This window comes from Copadichromis virginalis, linkage group LG16 (assembly GCF_057382275.1).
Source record: "Copadichromis virginalis isolate Kocher_CV1m ecotype Utaka linkage group LG16, C_Virginalis_male_GT1.1, whole genome shotgun sequence".
In the NCBI taxonomy this organism is placed as follows: domain Eukaryota; kingdom Metazoa; phylum Chordata; class Actinopteri; order Cichliformes; family Cichlidae; genus Copadichromis; species Copadichromis virginalis.
In genome coordinates this window covers 16,671,011-16,693,422 of record NC_140633.1, presented here as the reverse complement: position 1 = coordinate 16,693,422, position 22,412 = coordinate 16,671,011, and the positions used below count along the sequence as shown (strand labels likewise).

Below are 22,412 nucleotides of genomic sequence, written 5' to 3'. Positions count from 1 at the left end.
AAACATTTCAAAATATTGTTTTTGTATTCTTTTTGGGCCTTCATATCTGTAGTTACACATTCGAACAAATAAATGTGCATAAAGGAGAGCGATTTCTTTTTCATTTCAGTTGGACTTTAACTATTTCCCGTTGATGCAGTCTCTGGGACGTCATCCATCACTGTTGTAACATTGTGTTCATGACTCTTACGTCTGTCAAGGACTTGAAACGTTAAACTTCCTATCATAGTGGAAATCAGACCATGTGCTGTTCACTCAGAGGCCAGTATCTGGTTGTCATTAGCCAACGTAGCAACATCCCAAAAGGACGGATTCTTTTTTTTTTTTTTTTCCCCTGACATTTTTCAAGCAAACCTCTCAGTAACTGGTTGGTGTTTGACCAATAATTGCTGCTGTAAGTGTAATTGCTATATGCTTTGTTCCTTCTGTCTATTCACATGTACCATGACATCAATACAGCATCCTTCTCTAAATAAAGCTTTTGAACTTCATGGATTTGTCGCTTTCATGATGACAATTTTTGTATCAAACAGCAAAGCATAAAACGGGTTAATGGGTAAATGTATGGCTACAGGTAAAGAAACAGCAGGTAAATTACAAAATGTATGGTTATTTTAAGGTTTGAGTTGCCAAAGGCAGCTTATTGTTCAACATTTCTAATAGAACAGCTGTAAGATAGCTCTGAAACTTTAAGTTGAATACATTTCAACTTGATATCTAAAAATAGATCCTACTGTGAATATTTGCAAATTAAGTTTATTTTTTTAACTTTCACATTAAAACATTGAAATATGAAAACCAAGTTTGTTCTCTTGCTGCTTAAATAGATCATTATTCATTATATTTACACAGCCAATAATGAACTCAGCACAATTACTGTTCCATTTTCAGCCAGCTGCCACTAGGTGGTGTATATATCCTTTCAAACCCCTTCATTTAAATACAACACATTACTTCTATGTGTAAAATAACAGCAGGTGGCTTTAAGGATGTATTAACCTTATAATCACAGAGGTGACAAATTCAGTTAAACACAAGTTACTCTGGCAGCTTAACAAAGAATCCTTTTAACGATCCTCTTGAACTTTAGCGGTTTCCCCTGTACGGTATTCATGCTCATTCAAGCAGTACTTTGAAGCTGAGGGGGGATGAAAGTCTTTAGTGCTCATTGACAGTGTGCATCATCGGCGAGTCTCTTTGTCCAAAAGGTCTTTAGCTTCGTTGATCTTGGCAGCGAGATACGGGGAACCACCTGCAAACACAAAAACAATTTTGGTGCAACTCACTAAACCGGCTCTACGTGCAGTCTAACAGACAGGTTTTGGTTAGAGGCAACTTTATCTCTTGAATTAATATCACAGATAATCACAGATAACAGATCGATCTGGTTTAGGTTTACCTTTATCCGGATGGTTCAAGACCATAATCCTCCGATGGGCCTCTCGTACCTTGGCTTTAGTGCTGGCTGGGCTGGATGTAACATAATACATCCATGTGATTAATTAGAAATGATAAAAATATGCCACATTTTAGAAGACCAACATTATTTATACCAAAAAGATGCATTACCTGATGCCCAGAATGAGACTGGCCTCTCGTTTGGACATCTTCTGCTCAAAACCTCCTTTGTAGTATGATGAAAAAGTCTGAGGAGACACCACAGTATTAGACCTTTGATTATGTATGCCAAATAACTTTATGATAGAACAGATTTTTTTAGATCATTCCTCTAAAGACAGGCTAAAGCTACAGCACCCTCTGGCTTTCTTTAAAAAGGTTAATAGTCTGAGGAGGAATATATTTCAAACATACTTTTTAAATGACGTGTGAAACACTCAGGGTGACAAATGCAGAACATTTATAAAAAACAGCACATAGAATCTATACCACAAGTGCACACGCAGGCAAAAAAATGCATAAAAGTTCATCAAACCTAAAAATAGTTCCCTTTATTATTTACATGGTTTGGGTAATGACAGGTGAAAAAGACTCAAGACCAGTATTTCCTGAATCCACCTGCCTGTAATATCTGAGATCAACATGTTAACGTGGCACAGTGTGTAGCAATTAGGGCTGCTCGATTATGGCAAAAATGATAATCACGATTATTTTCACTGAAATTGAGATCTCGATTATTTGATGATATTTATTTAACCCTTTAAGACCTACCATAGAACCAAGTCCGCCAGAGCTTATATTATTTTATTTTATTTTATTTTACATGCTGTAGTGCCATTTTTGGGAGCATTTCAAGTTGCTATACATCAATACAACTGTTATAGCCCATATTTTAATAATATGTATGCATTAAGTCCATAGTAATTACATTAATTGCAAAAAAGCGCAATAAACTACAAAAAAATTGAAAGTCGTTTTTGGTTTGTTTTTTTACATATATTTCTACTTGAGGAAATTTAAGAGGTTTATCCCTCAAAACTTTAAATACAAAAAAGTTGCAAAAAATAGTTTCCCACCACAGGAAATTTATTTTGAGTGTCTTCATAGTTTTATTTTGGAGATACAGCAATTTTTATATACTGCAGGAAAAACAAAAAAAACAAACTATGATGCAAATTTGCAAAGAAAACAGCATCTGCATCAAAATAAACTATTTCCAGCAGTGCAATTTGAGTTCTAAGCATCACAGAAACTATACAGAAAAGTATAGAGTCAAATATGACTTATAAAAACACCAGTATAGGCTTTTAAGGCCTACAAGTAAAAAACTACATTTTCCGCGAAAATGATGTCACTTCCGGTTTCGGACAGGAAATGGCAGACATGCGGTAGTTCGCATCGACGTCTTTTTCAATGTGGGAAGTGTTACAAACAGCTGATCGGATCGGCAAAGGTGTTTCTGGAATATTATGTTTTGTTGCTGCAAGCGCTTTTTATGCAATTTCTGCAAAGCTTTATGTGGAAGGAAACCGTGACCGAGGACAAGCTGATGACATAAGATGTAAGTACAACTCCTCCGGTTTCATATGCAAAACAAATTATTGCGCTAGCTTACAGGGCTCCGGTTCTACAGGGGTTTAAAGGGTTAACAATAACAATGTATTGAATAATGACTTTAAAAAAAATAATATAAAACAGTGTGCAAATACTGATAACAGTGCAAATGTTTGCAATATAAAAAATAAATGAAAAATGTAAACATCTATGTTTAGTGAACTTTGCAGTGTTGCTCTGTGGTGCAGCTACGACACTGTAGCAAAGTTTACACATTATGTCTACTTGATCCACGTCTGACTCCGCCAACCCATAATGTTTCCACACCACTGAAGTTTTTTTTTTACCTCTCTTTTCAACCAAAGGCAGTCACTCTCCTCTCCAAATAACTTCTGCTTAGCTTTCCGAGCTTCCTTTCGGTCCTCTTAATTGTTGTGAGGCGTGTTCGAAATGCAGAGGTGCGCTCGATTTGCCACACGGAGCAGCGCGAGAGTAAAGCACGAGGGAGGGGCTAATAATCGGCTCAGTCATTTTTAATGATCGTTGAAAGCCCAGATCATAATCGTGATTAAAATTCGATTAATTGAGCAGCCCTAGTAGCAATTATTCACCTGGAGTAGATATAAGCATTACAGTGGATGTGCAGGATGTTCATCATTTACTTACTGACGAAGGCATCTTCTTCACAGTTTCAGAGAAGACTTGGCCAAGAGGCTTCCAAAGGTGGAAAGCATACCGGCCTGTAGATTAAACACAAGACATGCACAAGAATTTTAAACCAGAAAAAAAGAAGAAGAAGAAGAAAGCTTTCAAACTACAGAAATAAAAAAAAAAAAATCAAATTCAAAATCAAACCATTATTACCTGCAAACCCTGCTGCAGCCACACCAAGACCAACTGCAATTAATGTCCGTCCCTGTCACCAAAAACGAAACATCCAGCTGTTAGCACACTGGGTCAGACAGGTCATTCGACACAGCTACTTGAGTAACTTCACTATTTAAAGTTAAACTTTATTGACTTGTGTCTGCTGATCATGTTTACAGTGTTTTAAAGCAAATAACCTTTGCTTTAAAACAGACACCTTTTCCTTTGGAGTTCTCTCTATCCCCTCCCATGATCCATAGCTTCAAAGCTGACTCTGGCTTTTCGTCATGTTTCTACAGAAAAAAATAGGCCAAAAATGATGCTTTTCTTGCATCATTTTTGAATGGCCATTTTAAACTTCTAATATCTAGAAACCTACTTCAGCTAGGAACTTAAATTTTTTTAGGGTGTATGTCTGGTACTAGAGCGCTACGAATACAGACCTCAAGGTGAGTAATTATGCCAGAATGCCAGATGCTTCAAGCCCAAACTATTTGGACCTCCGATATCTAAAAACAGACTTTGAGGCGTGTTGCCGATTGTTGTTTACAATTTCTCATATTCGAGGTGTTTTTGTTTCCCCCCCAAACAGTCCAAATGAATGTGAAACTAAATGGTTGCACAGATATTAAAGCCTCATTATCAAAAATAAATAAATAAAAACAAATAAATAAGAAAAAATACATTTTCTTCCAGCTTCCCTGTAATACCAAGTATGACACCATGTACCAAATCCAAATGAACTTTTTTGAAGGCACAAATTTCTCTTCATCATTATATCCTCCTGCCTCCTGACCCACGTTAACACATGGACTGAACATACACACACCCACAATGGACAACTGTACCCTCAAACACACAATAATAACATGGACTGAAACACCACTCACAACCACCAGCACTTTATATAGCCTCTGTAGGAATTATATCTCACTTATCATAACTGCACTACTGTATAGCTCTGTAATAATCATTCTGTACATACGATAATTTTTAACCCTACAACTGTTTACAACTTGCACAGTTCCCATTTCTGTATAGCTGTATATCTCAGATTCTGTAAAGTTATTTATTTCATATTCTGTATAGTTTTTCATATTTACATCCTGTTCATAGCCTGTACATAGCTTGTACTCACTACAGCCTGTACATACTTATAGTTATAGAATATTCACAACATACTTCACACCGTGTACATTATAACATTCCATAATAGACCCATTTCTGTAATATACTCACATATCTATATTATTGCTAATATTTATTGTAATATATCTATATCACTAAAGCACTTCTGGATGGATGCAAACTGCATTTCGTTGCCCTGTACCTGTGCATGTGCAATGACAATAAAGTTGAATTCTATTCTATTCTATATCCAATATTCATCATGGTGATCGCTCTTATTTTCCCAATAACATTTTTAGAAATCATCCCAGTAATGCAACTTGAACTTCTCCGTGTTCATAGTACCAGATATTTAATATAGAAAACTGAAGTAGTGGTAATTTTCTAATACTGATAGTTTACTGTTTCTCGATGCCAGAGATACGTCTAAAACAGCCCTACCTCCATAATTAAATAAATGGGACCTGAATACGTGCATTTTTTTAAAGCGTGTCTTTCCCCTGTTTAAACCTCAGTATATTTTGCATCGTATTTTTTAAGCCTCACAATAAATATTAATGACATCTAAAAGAACCTCTGCAAGGGCTCTTGTCACACATGGCCTGCACTGTGTTAACCCATCGACATACAAACGTCACTGTTCCTTGGAGTCATACATGTAACCCACATGTAGCTAGTTTTGGCTAACCAGGTTACGATTCCTCATCTACTGTTGTTTAACCCAGAGAAAATGAAGATTGCACCAATTAGCCCTGAAAGCTCGTGTCTGTGAGACATTCTTTAAAGCTTACTTTGCTCAGGTTAGTTCGCTAGCTTCTGTACCTGATGCAATAGACCGACGTGCCGTTAGCGGTCATTGAGGTTACTTAACAGAAGCGTCAGCTGCTATCCAACCACCTCGATTTAGTTTGACAGACACAAAAGTCCTAAGTATTTAAAACAGGTATTTACCAGCTGCCTGTCTATCTCCGCGTCACTTCTAACACTGGTTTTTGGAGAGTACTCAGTGTATCGCATCAGGTCTCCATCCACGGTCATTCCACCGGCGTTCGCCATGTTGCCTCACAACTGTTAAACCCAGAAATGACTTAGAGCACATCCGGTTGTGACTTTCACAATAAAGTCGTCATCTTTGTTGGAATGGGGACTGTGTGGCTAATTGCAGGGAACATTGAGATTTTTTTTTGTTTAAATTAACTAAATGCCATTAAAAACTCATTTTCTTAATTTAAATGAAATAAACAGAAATGACAGTATGCTTCAAAGTAGTTCAGTTAAAACACTGTTGGAGAAAAATTATTGGATCTCATGATGAAAATGCAAGTTTGCTTACTTGAAGTACAGCATTCCAGTCAAGTCATAGCAAACACCATAAATAAACCAACACTCACCCTACCACAACCCCCCCGGTAATAATAAAAATCGAAATAAAATCTGATGTTTCATCTCCAAAACATAAAGCCACAACATTATTGAACATGTGTGCTCATGTGTCAAACAACGCTATACAATTGTGTATATATCATAAATATATACACAATGCTTTTTTCTGAATACTATTTTCATGTTTAGCGCAGAAGAAACTGTAAAAATAGTGTTTTCCAAGGACAGCACAAAAAAGAAAAGCGAATTTTAAAAAAATGCCACGGCTTTCCTATTGGTGTAAAAGTGAATCATGTCGACCAATAAAAAAAATAAATAAATAAAAGATTTGGCAACACGTGGGATTTGGTTATTTAGTGAGAGGGGAAAGTTTTGGAAGTGACGGCAGCAAAAAATCCACCAATATAGACTATATTTATATGAAACGAGTATACTTACTGCATTTGGTGTATTTTAACCATATATAATGCATATTACTCGGTTGTCTGGCTGTTATCATTTCTAACTTACTTAGCTGACTATTACAATGACAGGGACACTGTTTGCTTTTTAATGTAGACAACTTTATTTTTACTTCAAGACATGAAACTGATCATTTCAATTTTTCTGTGATGCCAATTCACAACAAAACTCGCCTGAAGGAACTTTATACCATAAGCTGAAAACCCTCCATAAGGTGGAGAAATCCCCGACAATCAAGTGAAAGCATAGAGAAAGGAGAGTATAGAGATGAGAAATAACTAGTGGAAAGAGAAGACAGACATTAATGATGTGCAGTGGTGGAATCACTGAAATACAAGATTGAGAAATGGACCAGGGAAACCTATAGAGTCTGACAATGTTAGTGACATTACACACTGATTCAATATTAGTTTTAGTGGCCTCATTACTGCTGAGATGAATTTTAACAGTCTGTTTTTCAATAGCCAAATGTTTTAAATTTGTTTAAGTGAGATTAAGTGAGGCACTCACGTCATGTAAGAAAAATCAAGTGTTACTCTGCTTGCCCTTCTTTTGCTTCTCTGCAGCGGTGGTCCTCAGCCCGACTGTGATTGAAGGTGTTAACGGACATGTGGCTCCTGCCATCTTCGTAGTTTGCTCTGGCCCTCTCATTTGATCTGTCAAAGCAGTTTTGGTCTGGCTTCCTCTTACTCGCCAAGATGGAATTCTGTGTCCTGTAGCCACTGGTTGAGCAAGATGAACCCGCAGAATGATGGTATTTCTTCTGGTCATGATCTGACCTTTCACGTTGGTATGTTTTTTTTTTTTAAGATCTGGGTCACTCGTATCCTTTTTATCTTCTTCCAGATGTTTTCTTTTAAAGTGTGATTTGATTGGAAATATTGGAAATGTGTGAGCAGTTTTACAGTGACTGGGCCTGATGAAGTTCAGGCTGCTCCTCTGAGAAGAAGGATGGAGGCCAAGGGTGGGAGTTCTTTTGGGCAGGTTGTCTGGTGTCAGAGGTGGGCTGGTGCAGAGACCCACACCCTTCTGTCCCGCTATCTGACATCCCTGTCTTCTATATTTTAAAGCTATTAATGTGCTCATAGCAGGACTTAACGCTGCAGACAATGAATCATGCCATATGTTAAATTACTCATTTAAATGATAACAGCATTTTCACATAAAGCAAAGTAATATGTAATAAAATAAAAGACCAGATTATTTTTAATAACCTTATTACTATTAGAGTTCAACAAACATCAGGAGATCACACATTTCTGCAGTTTTATCTGCATAATCCTGAGGCTCGGTGGGGTGGATCTAAAGGGTGATCTGAAAGCAACACAGCACAGCTAAAGAGACTTTGTTTTTTGCCCACTATATGGTCAAAAAGTATACTTACATGTAAGAGGTCATCCAGAGATTTATTCATCTTTTCTCCACGAACTGAATACCAGACTCTTGGAAATACAGTTCAGATGTCTGAAAAGACAGTCTGAAATTTTCTTTGGGGTTGTCCTTGAATCTCCATCATGTATCTCAGCTGAGAGCACAGCAGAACATGTAATCAAACTAGGAGTCCAGCACAGACTTTTAACTGACATACATCATGTTATCAATCTTTTCTATTAAGCTTGAAATCAAATTCTTGAGAAGAAATAAAAAGTGCTCTTGTATTGCTTTACTTACCATGGCATACTCACTGTACCCAGGGTACAGCAAGGAACCAGTGTACAGACTCAGCCACGCAGCCCAGGGACCATACATCTATGGCTTTTGTAGATGGAAGCCCCAGAATAATCTCCGGAGACCTGATGGACGACAAAGAGAAATGATTGTCACATTTTTTGTTTATGTTGACCATTTGGATAAGTATTATTTATACTACAGCTGAGAAACCCCTAACAGAAATCACAAACACTGGAGTTTGTGTAACTGTGTGAGGAAGAGATTCAATTTGATTCCAGCTACTTACCAGTACGGACAGGTCTGAATGTAAGAGCCCCACTTTGGCAGCTGAGGTGTCATAGGCGAGGTCAAAGTCAATAATTTTATTCAGTACGGCTCTTGGTGATATTTCACCAACATTACATTTTATAATTTCAGGTCTGTGTGTATTGTTCCAAGAGACTTGAGGTGATTAAACACTATTCCCGTCTGAGAGGTATCAAAGAATATGTCATGTTACGATTCAAATTTGATCAGTATCCATTTTCAGAGCATTAATGTAAAGAATCATGGAGTTAATCATACCTGCACGATGATGGGACGAATTGCCTTTTAATTGAGCAGTTTGAAATTTATTCCTTTCATGAAGTCAAAAAGACTTTTTAAAGATATTCAAACTCAGGAATATATTTGGTTTGTTGGAGTTACAGGCGTTACGTTTTCACATGGCAGTGAGCTAGAAACATGAGATGGTTTTTACATTAGTTTAACAGAAAAAAACATTTTATAGGCATTTCATCACAGTCCTTACATCCACTGCACACATCTTTCTAACTGAAATTCTAGGGAGCAGTTTTTACCTCTTGGTTTTCCAATGGGTCTTTGGGTTCTCGTTTTTCATAATGGCTACAGCCTTTTTGTCAGCCATACTGACACATTTTGCAAATGTGCCATAAGACCCTTCTCAAAGGAGAGTTCAAATTTGGTACTTGGAGGATCTGGAGGTGAGCCAGACTCCTGGGACTACCTTGTCCTGGGCATTGTTGGGGGACATGTCTGATAAAACAATAACAGATAGAAGAGAAAAGCAGATTTAAACTTAAATTATAATAAAATAACATAGATGGTAAATACTAATGCGAATAGAAGATACTATTATAGACAAAAATACTAGTAAAGTATTGTGAGTGTAAACCAATCTGTTGCAAGCTGGATGAACAGACAGCAGATTATACACTGTACACACTAACCAAATTAATGTTTCTTATTTCTTCTTCAAAATGTAAGATGTGGTCAGTGTCATGTCAATCACAAATTTAACAATCCAACCAGAGAACAGATGGGTTTGGCTGTCGGAGTGGTGCTTTACTGAGCTTTCAGGTCCTAGAAGGGTAACCAGTTTGAAGCTGGAGGATCTTTAAATAAATACCCCATAAGGCTCATACAAGCTAGGTCCCTTAACTTTGGTCTGTAAAAATTGTAACTTGTGTAAATATTTTTTTATAAACACAAATTTTCGTCTGTAGATGCACAAACCTAAAATTTTCTGATATTTTGTGCTGTTCAAAACTACGCAGCCTGTTTACAAGTACAAAATATTTATGACCACTACTTGAGCCCATACACGTGGTTCTTTTTCCCATCTCAGCCACGGGACTGAAGGCAGTACTGCTAAGATCAAGAAACGCAGAGGAAAACCCAGAGTTGAACTGTAGGGAAAGAAAAGGCCAGCGCACTTGCTGGAAGTCCAGAGCCGGGTGACTGGATCAAGGAGAGAAGTACAGTTGTAAGATGGGTTATTTATGGAAGCCCGTTTCCACCACTAAAAAAAAAAAAAAAAAAAAAAAAGGATCCATAACTCAAAATTTCGACATATTAACTCGAAATTTCAATTTATTAACTCAAAATTTTGAGAAAAGCAACTCGAAGTTTCGAGTTAGCGCTGCCAATCAGTAATCTACGTGAATGACGCATCATTTCCTTGTTACCCGGAAGCTGAAGCCCTACAAATGCTACAGCTAAGCTACCGGTATTACATCCAGTCGTGAATGCACAGATTGCTGAGTGTTTTCAGCCTGGCTTCACAAATGATGAAATCCCTGTGTTATTAGCTGAATCACATGGTGTTACTATCAGCAAACGTACTCGCGAACAGTGTTGCCAACTTAGCGACTTTGTCGCTATATTTAGCGAGTTTTCAGACCACTTAGTGACTTTTCTTCTAAAAAAAGTCGCTAAAAAAAGACGTGAAAGTGCGTATCGCTTTTACTCTCAACAAGCAGCGGGTGCTGTAATGCAGTCAGTTCTTCTTTTACTCTTTTACTCTTATGCTGTTTTGTGGATCACAAGGTTTAAAACTACTTATAAACACACACACAAAGTAACTCCACCAGAGTGCCTATTTCGGGTCACTTTTGCCGGTCCAAGCCCGGGTAAAGGAGCAGGGTTGGAATTGTGACATTAAAAAAAAACAATAATTGCTAAAAGAAATTTAATTTGTAGTTCTAAATAAACTCTAAATGCATTTAGGACGCTTTTTACTCACTTTATGTCTCTTCCACGATGTTATTTCTCTCTCCAACAACATAAGTTACAATTAGATTAGCATGACCAATTATGCAAATTAGGCGATGACGTCATTTAGCGACTTTTAGGACAACCAATAGCGATTTTCCTTACTGAGGAGTTGGCAACACTGGACGGAGAAAGGGAGCCAGGGACAACAACATCACATTAGAAAGGTATAGTAATCGTCCACAACTATTTTCAGTTGCGGATGATAAAGGATTCAGAAAGTTTATTCATGCAGGCCAATATGACAGAGAATATGCATCTTCTTTTTGTTTTCATATTGTAATTTATATTTAATTGTGTTGTGGTTTGCAGTGTTTTGTGTTGTTTCATTTAAAATTTGTTTAAAAGGAAAAAGCTGAAAATTTAAATAGTTAAAAGTTGAACTGTGACTAGTTGTTTTTTGTATTATATGATTTATTTATTACATTTTATGTGGAGTGAATAAATAAAAGTATATTTACGGTGGCCCCTAGAGACAAAGCACGTACAAACTCCAAAACACGTACAAACTCCAAAACACATACAAACTCCAGAAGCACGTAAAAACTCAGAAGCACGTAAAAACTCCAAAACACGTACAAACACAACAGAAGTGCTCCAGGATGCTGGGCGCAGTGTTGAGCTTTTGTTACCTAGTGGCTACACAAGCCAGCAAGTACCAACGACCGGATTTGGTGTGTGGTAGTAACAGGTAAATTAACTTTTTTCTAAAATTATTTGAATATATATGAGTGGTTGTGTGTAAATACACAAACAATACACATATGCTTTCAATTGTGTAATTTAAGTGATCTAGTAGCTCTGTTTTGGAAGTTCAGTTAAAGCTAGAAATGTGTTTTGGAGTTTGTACGGGCTTTGTCTCTAGGGGCCACCACATATATGTTTATATATAAATATATAACTAAAACCACTTTTTTTACATTAGTAATTCCTTTTGTGCATAATTTTATATTACTGTTAATAATAAATAAATTAAAGCAACAAAACAACCTGAAGAGCCGGTTCGGAGCCGAAAGATCCGGCTCTTTTTAGTGAGCCGAGCCGAAAGAGCCGGTTCTCTAAAAAGAGCCGGAAATCCCATCACTACTGCGAACACGCCCCCCTACACTTTTTAGGTATCCCAGCTGCTCCAGTTTATCTGCTGATGGGTGTACCGTGACTGACTGTGTACGTGACAAATAAAATTTGAATTTGAATTTTACTACTCGTTAAATTAAATGGTAAATGGCCTGTATTTGTATACCGCTGTACTTAGTCCCTAAGGACCCCAAAGCGCTTTACACATCCAGTCATCCACCCATTCACACACTGGTGATGACAAGCTACATTGTAGCCACAGCCACCCCGGAGCGCACTGACAGAGGAGAGATTAAGGTAACTTAAAAATATGTTTAAATGAAAACAACTTTAATGTTTTCATTTAAACATATTTTTAAGTTAATTAAAAATAAAATCTTTTTATGCCAGCTTTTTGCTTTGCTTGACAGTGTATAGAACAAACCCGATGACACAAACTCCCAGAAAATGTAAACATCAAACACATCCAGACTTTGAGGGCTGTGCAAAAAACAGAGATGACCAACCCACCAAAAAACAGCTGTAAATATTTGTGGCTATTACAGTAAACACTGCGGTGTTTTCCTGTATACTTTATTTTATAATTTGATTTATAGTGAGCAACATGAATGTTAACAGACTGAGAATTTTACAACACCGGTTGTAACAGTCATTGCTTTCTGTCTTTAAGAGTCTCATTTTTTTCCTTCCCTGTTTGTACGAGGATTTCTCCAAAACATGTGATGGTCACAACTATTGACAGTCTGGTTTAATAAGTATTTTTGCTTTGAATTTTGCTAGGCTTTTCTGTGTCATTGGCTGTATCCCAATTCAGGGACTGCAGCCTTAAAAGCCGCATTTTAAGGCCGATTACGTCACTGCAACGCGACGAAGACTGTCCCAATTCGAAGGCTGCTCGAAATGCGGCCCTCAAATGCGTCCTTCATTTCCCTGAATTTCAAGGACGTGGCGGTGTAGACTTCGTGGCCCAACATATCCCAGAATGCATAGCGCGGCGCTGGGTGTGGATAATTTTGCCGAAAAAAAAAAAAACGGCGGATGAGGGGCGCCCGAAGAGTAAACTTTAAGTAAGTACTGAATATTATATCACTTATTTATGTGCAAATGTTTAATAACGAAGAACATTAAAACATTACTGTTGGCCACATGTCGGCAAAGTTATGTGACATTAGTGGCGTTTGTACTAACTTGGTTTTAAAGCCTTTACTTTAAAATACACGCCGTTCAATAGCTGACCTTAATCTTACAGAGAATAATCAAAGCTCATGTAGAAACAAACAAACAAATGAACAAAAGGTTTTCTCTTTCATTTCTGTCAAACAATGCTGTATGAAACGTTTCCAGCTGTTAGTATCATGGTTGCTAGGCAACCTGGGCAGCGCAACGGAGGCTAGACCGTCCCATTTCACAAGCCTCGCACTTCCGGCCTTAGTGGTTTATAAGTACGCGGCCCCTGAGGATCGTTGAGGCTGCGTACTTTAAGGCTGCAGATCCTGAATTGGGATACAGCCATTGTTTCACAGAACAGCATCATCAAGATGTAGTGATAGCCAAACTGGCCAGCAGGTGTCACTGTTGAGATGGGTTTAGATCATTAGATACCCACTGAGCTCAGACTAAATGTGACTGCAGCCATTGTTCTCCAGAACACAAGACTTGAGACTTTATTTTTTATTTGTTCCCTAACAAGGGATTGATTTTTTTTTTAAATGATATTGGAAAACACACAACACTTCCACAAGTATCTGGTATTTCTACTGGCATAAACATAACTTTAGATTTAAAAGGTTGCACATTTTTAGCTACAAAAAAAGAAGAAGTTAAAATGGAGTGAAAATGACATGTAGGATAAAATAAAAGGCACAGCTGAATTAGTAAATACATGTCAGACAGTGGTCAATGAATTATTCTGTTGTATGTTTTTCACAGATCCATTTTATAGAGGCTGAACATGAAAGATCATTCCACGATGCATCAGTTTGTACTTGAACGCAGTCCTCTTCACCCCACTTTGGGTTTCCACCACCGTTATCCGGTTGTTTTGCCATCCAGTTCCTGACAAGTTAGTGAACAAGAGAATTATTGTATTTGACAAAAGACTTATATAAAGGAGACCCCCCCCCCCGAAAAAAACAAATCAAAAAACAAGACAAAACACAAAAAAACTAAACAAACAAACAACCCAAAAAGCAAAGAAACATCAGCTTAATTTTCTATTTTTTTTAATGCAGTGTTTATAGCAATATAACTGTGGTAATTTGCTGAGCAATTCTTCTGACCGTATAGGGCCTATACGGTCAGAAGAATATGATATAGATATGATATATGATATAGCATAGCCTATACTATAGGCTATGCTAAATATAACTCAGCAGTTTCTAGTTTGACTAAACCCACTGACAGCTCAGCCCACCAATGAGCTTATTTCTGCTGAAAATTCAGTAAAAGTAATAAATTCAATTAAAGTGTACGTTCCAAAAGTACATGTTATGAACCTTTCCAAACCAGTTTTCCTTGCTGAACATATTATCAGGTGGGTAGGAGAATTGATAAGGACTTTGAAAAACAGAAGAGCAGTGTGCTGAGAACCTGAACAACATTCTCTACTCTCTTTAACAAAGTCACTGGATGTCTGCCATGTTAAAATAACCAGGAAATGACTACAAATTGGGCATATGACTTCAGCACCATGATTTCTTAAACTACTGTTTTACAGAGGTCAACCTTTGAAACATGTGAAAAATAAAACTTAATTACAAAGGGTGATATTAAAGGAGAAGGAATATTTAGGGCCAGATTTATTAAAATATGTGGCACTCAATTTACTGCCAATTGCTCTAAATCTAATGCTCTCATATTAGAGACTGTCACAGTAAATGTTTTGTCTTCTTCTACATTTGTACAGCTATTACAAAATTTTGGACTTATAGCCCCCTTTCCCTGTTAATGCCCTACCTGCCCCCCTGGCAAAACTTTGCTAGACCCGCCCCTGCACAGTTACCAGATGTCAGCTACCTAAAAAAGGATCCTGGTGTTATTTGTCTCTCAGAAACAGTTCATAACTTCCCTTCAACTCATTCATGTCACCTAAAAGGTAAACCTGTTTCTCCATCACCTGTTCAGCTCTGATAATTCAGTAAGGACATCTCCTGGTTTCATCTTCATGTTTCCCTCTCATCATATATCCAAACCGACATCATGACCAGCAGCTTTACAGCTGTGGCTCCAGCAAACATCAGCTGATACTAGAAATTAATATTAAATAAATTCTAACAACAGCTGATCAAGCTTAAACGTGCTGCTGTTGTTTAGCGTGACAGCCGCTGGTTTCCTCTTTCGGCCGCAAAGTGGGCGATAAACAAACAAGAGAGAAAAGCCGATCAGCTGATCATTGATCAGTTTCATGATTGAAGTAGAAACAGGAGATGGAGGGTGAGAGGATGAGAGAAGAATAGGCAGCTGTGCAGCAAAGACACAGAATAATTCCAGCTTTGTCTTTTTCATTGTAGCTGAAGTAGGCTACGGGACAAACTGCATTTCTTTTCACCTCAATATGAAACACGTAATATTTTCTCTGAATACGAGATAATTTAGTTTTTTAGAGGACGTTGGCAACATCATAGCACCCACCCAGCTGTATAGAAACTCCGTCATGCTAGCTAGTACGCAGTACGAAAATGTCAGCACAACGAAAATAAACTTCATCTAAACTTGGTTTCTATCTGACCCAGATACACTGCAGGTCATAAATTCTTACCTGAAGTTCAGTTCACCTGACACTCGGACAGGCGGCCACCTCGGATCTCTCCTCCTCCTGCCTCCCCTTCCCTCATCCACCTGCTGGCCTCCACCACTTGCTAATGTTACTGAATCTGTGGAAGCTCAGCGATAGCCACCACACGAAGTAACGAGTAATGAGCCTATCTAAATCCCAGTAACGATTAACGCGTTCCTGATTTTGGCATAATAACTAGTTACCGTGCTCGTTACCACACTAATAACGTAGTTACTGTAACGCGTTACTTAATAACACGTTAGTCCCAACACTGTAAACGAGGTAATAAAAAGGAGTATTTCCTAGGAATTTGTAGTATTCAAACAGCATTTACTATAGTTGATATGCAGATTCTCCTGGGTGACATCACTCAGTTACGAACCTTCCTGAGCAAATGAGACCACTGGAGCAAAGTGAAGACTTACTTTAGATTCAGTGGAGTTCCATCGACCCATTTCCAATTTCCTTCCTCTTCCTTGTCATTCAAACCAATCCAAGCATATTCCTTAATGTAACTAGATATAAATGCCTGTAAAATATTTATTGTTTAAAAGAGTGAGGAAAGTAATTGATATAAAACATTTTGAGGAGTGTAATTTTGAATAACTATTTACAAACACAATGACACATGCATACTGGTTATGCTGTACCTTGTCTTCAAGGCTTTCTATCACCACCAGATCTGCTCCTTTGCTTCTGCAGTCGTCTCTACCTTCATCCCAGGAACCAAGCTTTTCAGATAATACATAACAGCTATGACCGAACATGATCCATCCTTCAGGACACACTTTCTCTGCAAAAAACATTGAACAAGAGGCATTATGGATGCACGGGCCTGGCACATGACAGCTATTTTGTGAATTCTTGATGTCACTCTGTAAACAGGCCAAATAAAATGTACACAAAGATATTATGTCACTGATGTTACAATGTTTTAAATCAAATCAAATCAAAATTTATTTATATGGCACATATTAAAACAACATTGCTTCACAGTCAGTAAAAGCATGAGACAATTAAAACAAACAATAAAACAGGACAACAAACCATAGGTAACAACACAACAAGCTAGAACAGCCAACTAGTTAGAATCAAAGGCCAAAGTAAAAAGATAAGTTTTAGATAAGACGTGATTTAAAAGACTGGATAGACTCGGTAGTACGAATATGAACAGGGAGGTTATTCCAGAGTCTAGGTGCCACGGTTGCAAAGACCCGGTCACCTCTCGACTTCAGTCGAGACCTAGGTTGTGCTAGGAGCATGTGATTGGACGATCTAAGTGCTCTGTTGGGATTGTATAAGTGGAGTAGTTCAGAGAGATAGGTGGGCGCTAAATTATTCAGAATTTTAAAAGTGAACAAAAGAATTTCCTCAGTGATAGTTTTTTTTTAAAATTAATTAATATGTGCTTCACTGAAAGTTGATGTAATCATTAGTTCTTAGTTGAGTTGGTATTTGCTTAAACATTTTTCAGCAGTAGTTGAGTCCTGCACTTCAGCCCTAAAACGAATAAGCAGTTACAAAAAAATGCAAACATGGCCTGACATCCCAGTTAGCAGTTAGGTAGAGAGCTATGAAATGCAAATGACAACTATCTTGTTCTCGTTAGGATTTTATTATAGTAGTCAAAAGTTACAACTTTTACTTAAAGCTACAGTTCAGCTGACTTTCGTTTTCCCCCTTAAAACGAAAGGTAGGGTGTAATCAATTTGATTTGTTTGCTCGTCTGTCAATATCAGGGTTGTCAAACTTAAATGAGCTGTGGGCCACTGCTGACAGAGTCATCGCATTGGCCAATTTAGTGTTCAAGTAGTACAAGACAAACAAGAAAACACACAAATATTTCCAAAAATTTGGTGTTTTGTTTGTTTTTTTCATTTCAAAAATTGTATAACAAGACAACTACAAACGTGAACGCAATTATTTTTCATCTCACTCTTAACTAACCAAAGTCTTTCATTGAACTACCAAATAAACAAACTGGTACTCTCTTTCTGGCCAGACACGTGGCAGCACTTCTGCTATACTTTTGTATGTGTCACGGTTCTGGGTCCGTTGGACCCAGTATTTTGAGTTTATTATATTTCGGTTTAATTCTGCTTCATGGATTGTTTTCTTATTCTCGTAGTGATGATGATTATTTCTTGTTTCTGTTTATCCGTGCTTAAGGATTTGTTCTCAGTTATATCTCACGTTTAGTTTAGTTCAGGTTCCATGTGTCATTCTCTGTCTGTCTCTCAGTGTAAAGTCTGCATGCTTGTTTAGTAATTCATGTGTCCTGTTTTATTGTGAAAGTCTTTGTCTTATGTTAGTGTGTGCAGCTTGGTTCCCCCCGTCTCGTTAACCCTGATCTCTCCCAGCTGTGTCTCCCTCCTGTTGCCCATTCGCTGATTACCACCCTGTGTATATTAGCCCTGTGTTTTCCTGTGCTCAGTGTCGCGTCGTACCCTCAGACCCTGCCTGTGTGTTCCTGCTTGGTTTGGGTTCTGTTTTTGTTTCATGTCAGCAATAAAAGCTGTGGTTTTAGTTACATTTCGTCTCGGAGTCCTGCATTTGGATTCACATTTCCACCTGCCCGCACACAGAGCCCTGACAGAATGTATTTAACAAACTAAAAATCCAGACATAAGTATACTCATTAGTTTTTGACTGCTAGTGAAAACTGTTTTCTTTACAAATAACTCTCACCGAACTAGCACGACCAATCCCTCAACGTGTTTGTACTCTCTGCTCAATATGCCTTCATATTAAATATTTCTTTTGCTTTTTAAAGAACTTATTTTAACATTGCACTAAACAACAAAACAAATCCTCCCTAACAAAAAAGTAACTTCAAGGGCCAAATTGCATCATATTTCTTCACGTCAATATGCCCAGGCCGCAAGTTTGAGACCCCTGGTCTATGTGTTTGTTAGCAGTATAGTGTCCTCAGTTTTTGAGATATCATTTTCAAATTTTTTGTCATGGTGGATATCAATAACAGCCAGAGCTGATTTAATTTAGGTGAAAATCGGGTTAAGGTTGCATAAAATATTAAAATCCATAAAAACTTCATTTTACCTTCATCTTACCTACAATTTTTAATGGATCATCTTGAAACTTCACAACAATATACTAGGCCTTAAGTACCATTGTCGTTTTTAAACCAGTGCACACAATATAGCCAACAATGGCTGTTTTGTACAAGCAAGTGCTAGGAAAAAAAAAAGTCAAAGTAATTTAGTGTAGCACTGAATTTGAGATGCCACATCATTATATCATCACCAGACTGAATTTTTCAACAAAACCACAAAGAAACAAAATAAGTAAATCTCAACAGCAAATACAAGGACTCACTCTGTTTGGACAAACTCTGAAGGTTCTTCAGCTCTTTGGTGGTTTCAGTGAGGTTGGCTTGCAGCAGATCTCTCTCCTCAGTCATAGAGGAAAGTTTGTTACTCACAGCAGAGAGATTTGCATTCAGAAGGTCTCTCTCTTCAGTTATAGCGGAAAGCTTGTTAGACTCAGCAGAGAGATTTGTAGCTGAGACATGATCTGAAATAAATCAAAATGAATGATTTCACTCATAATTGAACTGCTTTCTCATAAATCTAAATTTAAATATTTCAAAATGTTACCAGAAGACAATGAAAGATGTTCATAAAATAAATGGTTTAAAGCTTAAGTGTTTTCCAAGTGCTATTAAACAGACAAGGAATTTTGAACACAGCTTTTCCAAAACATCCTGCTTACATTATTTTACTTTGCAAACAGAAACAAAATAATTTTGCAAAAAAATAAATTTACCATGGTCAAAATGATTAGCCCCCTGGGACTAATAGTCAATTGTGTATTCTCCTTGCTGAATAACGGCCTGCAGCCATTTGTTGCAGTCTTCAATAAGTCTCTTACACGTCTCCTGACTAATCCCAGCTGATTCTTGTTAGGCAGCTACTTCTGGCATGGACCTTGGTTTTCAGTTCACCACATATTTTAAATGGGATTTGTTAAGATTCAAAATTGAGGAGGGAGAGTACACACAATTCTTGGTCCAGAAGGTCTTTGGTCAAACAATGATTTTAATGAACACACGTGTGGGAAGACAACTCTGTACGCAGACAGGAAGTAGTCTTCGACTTAATCAAAGCATGAACAGATATTTTATAGCATCAGGGTTTGATTTACTGACGCCCCTTCATGCGTCACAGATACATTTTATACATAGATCAGACTTTTAACCCAGAAGATCATCTTCTATTTTCATGGCTAGCCCTTCCTGTCTACCTTTCAGTTCTTGTCTTGTTCCTCTTTCTTGCCGAGACACCAAGAAACGGTTCCTCTGAATAAATTTAACTCTATGTGTGTGTGTCACGACCTCACATGCTCTTTGTGTCACCTCTTCACCTACTGTCTGTGTCTCGTCCTCAAATGCTCTTTCTCAATTCACCTGTTGCACTTCTGACCTTTTACCAGACCAGAAGCTCACTGAGACTATGTGTATGTCTTCTACTAAATAAATGTTTTAACCAAGAACCTCTACTAAAACCTTAATATAAAATGATCTGATATATAAGTGTTTTGTAAGCATGTATTGCAATTCCTTCTATGGCTCCAAGTCACTTGCACAATAGATTGTCCGAACATCGCGCCGAACAAAGCTTCCGACCCCCAATTAATTGACCGAGCTCCAACTCTTTAATAAGCACAGATATGCATTGTGTATAAAATAGTCATAACTGCTTAAGGCCTTCTTAAAGCTATCTGTTACATTGTTAAAGCCTCGTCTTAGCCTGCGGCTCAAAATAACTTCCTGCTTTCACTTCTGCATACAACTTCCTGTCAGCCTGCAACTCAGTCTTTCTGAAAGAGACACTGTTTAACCCCTGAATGCAATATAAACTCCAGATTTTATTATTAATGCAATGGTAATGATGACAATTATTTAACAATAGCAGTAAAATAATTTCCCTGCTCCACAGATTCAAGTCAGAGCTTTTTGCAGACCAGTCAGCAACGTGCACTTTAGTTGTCTGGCGATTGTTCTTCACTCAGAGCAATGCATGTTTTGGATTGTTGTCATGTTCAAAGATGAAGTCATGACACAGACCCAGTTGTGTTTCTGACTGCTTGAGGTTTTATTTGAAAATCTTTACGTAGGCTATTTTCTTCATGATTCCTTCCACCTGACAGGATCCCCAGTTAGAGATGTGTTTATGCATAATGCTCCCACCACTGTGATTCTCTGTCTGGACATATTGTTTGAGTTGTAAGCTAATAATTTTGTCCTCATCTGTATTCCGTGTCATATCCTGTATGTATCTTTGGGAAAATGAGAGTAAAAAATTGCTTTACTGTGAATGAGGAACTATTGTTTTTGTGTTCTTTAAATGTTTTGGATCAGTGAGACTTCTTAAGTTCAAAGCTTGTGTAATTTGTCAAATTAGTTATAGATCGGGCTGATGCCATTCTACTTTTTTTTTTTTTTAATGTGGGCTGATTAGTGTTTGAGTGATCATTTATGAAAAACCAAACTCACAGTAAACACCGAGGGTGATGAGTCCAATCAGCAGGAAAACACTCAGCATTCCCAGACAGATAATAATTCCTAAATGGGAACTCCTATCACAGCCGCTTGTTCCTTAAAATAGAAATGAACACAGAAACATTCAAGCTGTACAACAGTAATAGATGTTAAAATACATTTTCTTTTCTGTCACTTCTTTCTTACCTGTGTGACCTGGTGAAGGTTTTGAATTGTTATGCTTGGGGTATTCAACATTGACATAAATTTCCTCCATGGTTCAGATGCAGATTATTACTTAGAGCTCAGCTCTGCAGCACAGGACAGATGAACTGTTTGAACACTGTCAGTTTCCTTTGAGGAAGTCACACATTTCAGATATTAATACTTTCACATAACACTATACAAGCACTGAAATGTGAAAAGACAAAAAGTCAAACATCTCTTTGGTTTAGTGTTCATTGCTGTGGTTTATTCTTGCGAAAGATGTAAGGGGGCATTTAGTTTTTCACAGAGGTGCAAAGAGTCCTATGCAAACCCTGTTGTTTGTGTCACTATTGGTCTTACGTACTTTAAAACAAAAATGCATATGTTACGTCCCTCTGCAGCCTCTAATCTGCTCAGTGTGTTCAGCTGGTGCTAATTGGCCACACCTAGTCAGGTGTGGATAAAAGCATACCTGAGGCAAGCTTCCCAGGGAGCTCACTTGTCTTTGCCTTGGTGGCATCAGCCATTTTAGCCAACCTGGTTTTCCATTTTAAGATAAAACCTCTTCTCACCCATACTCTGGTATTCGTCTCCTTTTTTATGTTGCGGCTTTTGAGCCGGGTCGTGACAGCATATAATATAAAGTAGATATCTAGATTATCAATCACTCTTGCTAAAATACTTATAATAAAAATGTTGTCCACCATATATCTGCATGGTATTGTTTTCAAAAAGAAAGGGCAGCAGTCTACACCTTTTATAACTGTGACTCAAACTAACGTTTTAGAATGAAGTGTAAATTTATTTCTTCAAAACACAAATTTGCATTAGACTTGT

The 22,412-nt window shown here is 37.6% G+C and overlaps 2 protein-coding genes and 1 long non-coding RNA gene across 3 annotated transcripts; all 3 read right to left on the bottom strand.

The window, feature by feature from the left end:
* Nucleotides 1–138: 138 nt before the first annotated feature.
* dnajc15 (DnaJ (Hsp40) homolog, subfamily C, member 15) lies at nt 139–6,036 on the bottom strand. The gene is made up of 6 exons (XM_085435607.1): nt 5,899–6,036; nt 3,817–3,868; nt 3,619–3,692; nt 1,570–1,646; nt 1,400–1,470; nt 139–1,252 (listed from the first exon to the last, which is right to left on the bottom strand). Exons 1-6 carry the CDS (start codon nt 6,001–6,003, stop codon nt 1,182–1,184), a joined length of 450 nt encoding a protein of 149 aa, XP_085291733.1. The 5' UTR covers nt 6,004–6,036; the 3' UTR covers nt 139–1,181.
* Nucleotides 6,037–6,885: 849 nt separating this feature from the next.
* On the bottom strand, nt 6,886–11,125 carry LOC146690498 (uncharacterized). The gene is made up of 6 exons (XR_014915625.1): nt 10,988–11,125; nt 9,303–9,498; nt 9,028–9,178; nt 8,750–8,931; nt 8,464–8,585; nt 6,886–8,317 (listed from the first exon to the last, which is right to left on the bottom strand). It is a non-coding gene; the product is annotated as an uncharacterized LOC146690498 (long non-coding RNA).
* Nucleotides 11,126–13,809: 2,684 nt separating this feature from the next.
* Nucleotides 13,810–21,694, bottom strand: LOC146690497 (CD209 antigen-like protein C). The gene is made up of 6 exons (XM_085435603.1): nt 21,576–21,694; nt 21,384–21,485; nt 19,205–19,402; nt 16,519–16,661; nt 16,294–16,397; nt 13,810–14,148 (listed from the first exon to the last, which is right to left on the bottom strand). Exons 1-6 carry the CDS (start codon nt 21,643–21,645, stop codon nt 13,998–14,000), a joined length of 768 nt encoding a protein of 255 aa, XP_085291729.1. The 5' UTR covers nt 21,646–21,694; the 3' UTR covers nt 13,810–13,997.
* Nucleotides 21,695–22,412: the final 718 nt, after the last annotated feature.

Excerpts from the sequence above, each read along its gene's own strand:
- dnajc15 (XM_085435607.1), bottom strand. The coding sequence starts at position 6,003 with ATGGCGAACGCCGGTGGAATGACCGTGGATGGAGACCTGATGCGATAC. Across the intron at positions 3,869-5,898 it reads CGGAGATAGACAGGCAGCTG|GGACGGACATTAATTGCAGT; the intron begins GTAAATACCTGT and ends TTTTGGTGACAG. Across the intron at positions 1,253-1,399 it reads CTTGAACCATCCGGATAAAG|GTGGTTCCCCGTATCTCGCT; the intron begins GTAAACCTAAAC and ends TTGTGTTTGCAG.
- LOC146690497 (XM_085435603.1), bottom strand. The coding sequence starts at position 21,645 with ATGGAGGAAATTTATGTCAATGTTGAATACCCCAAGCATAACAATTCA. Across the intron at positions 16,662-19,204 it reads TCAGAGTTTGTCCAAACAGA|AGAAAGTGTGTCCTGAAGGA; the intron begins GTGAGTCCTTGT and ends TGTTTTTTGCAG. Across the intron at positions 16,398-16,518 it reads TAGAAAGCCTTGAAGACAAG|GCATTTATATCTAGTTACAT; the intron begins GTACAGCATAAC and ends AATATTTTACAG.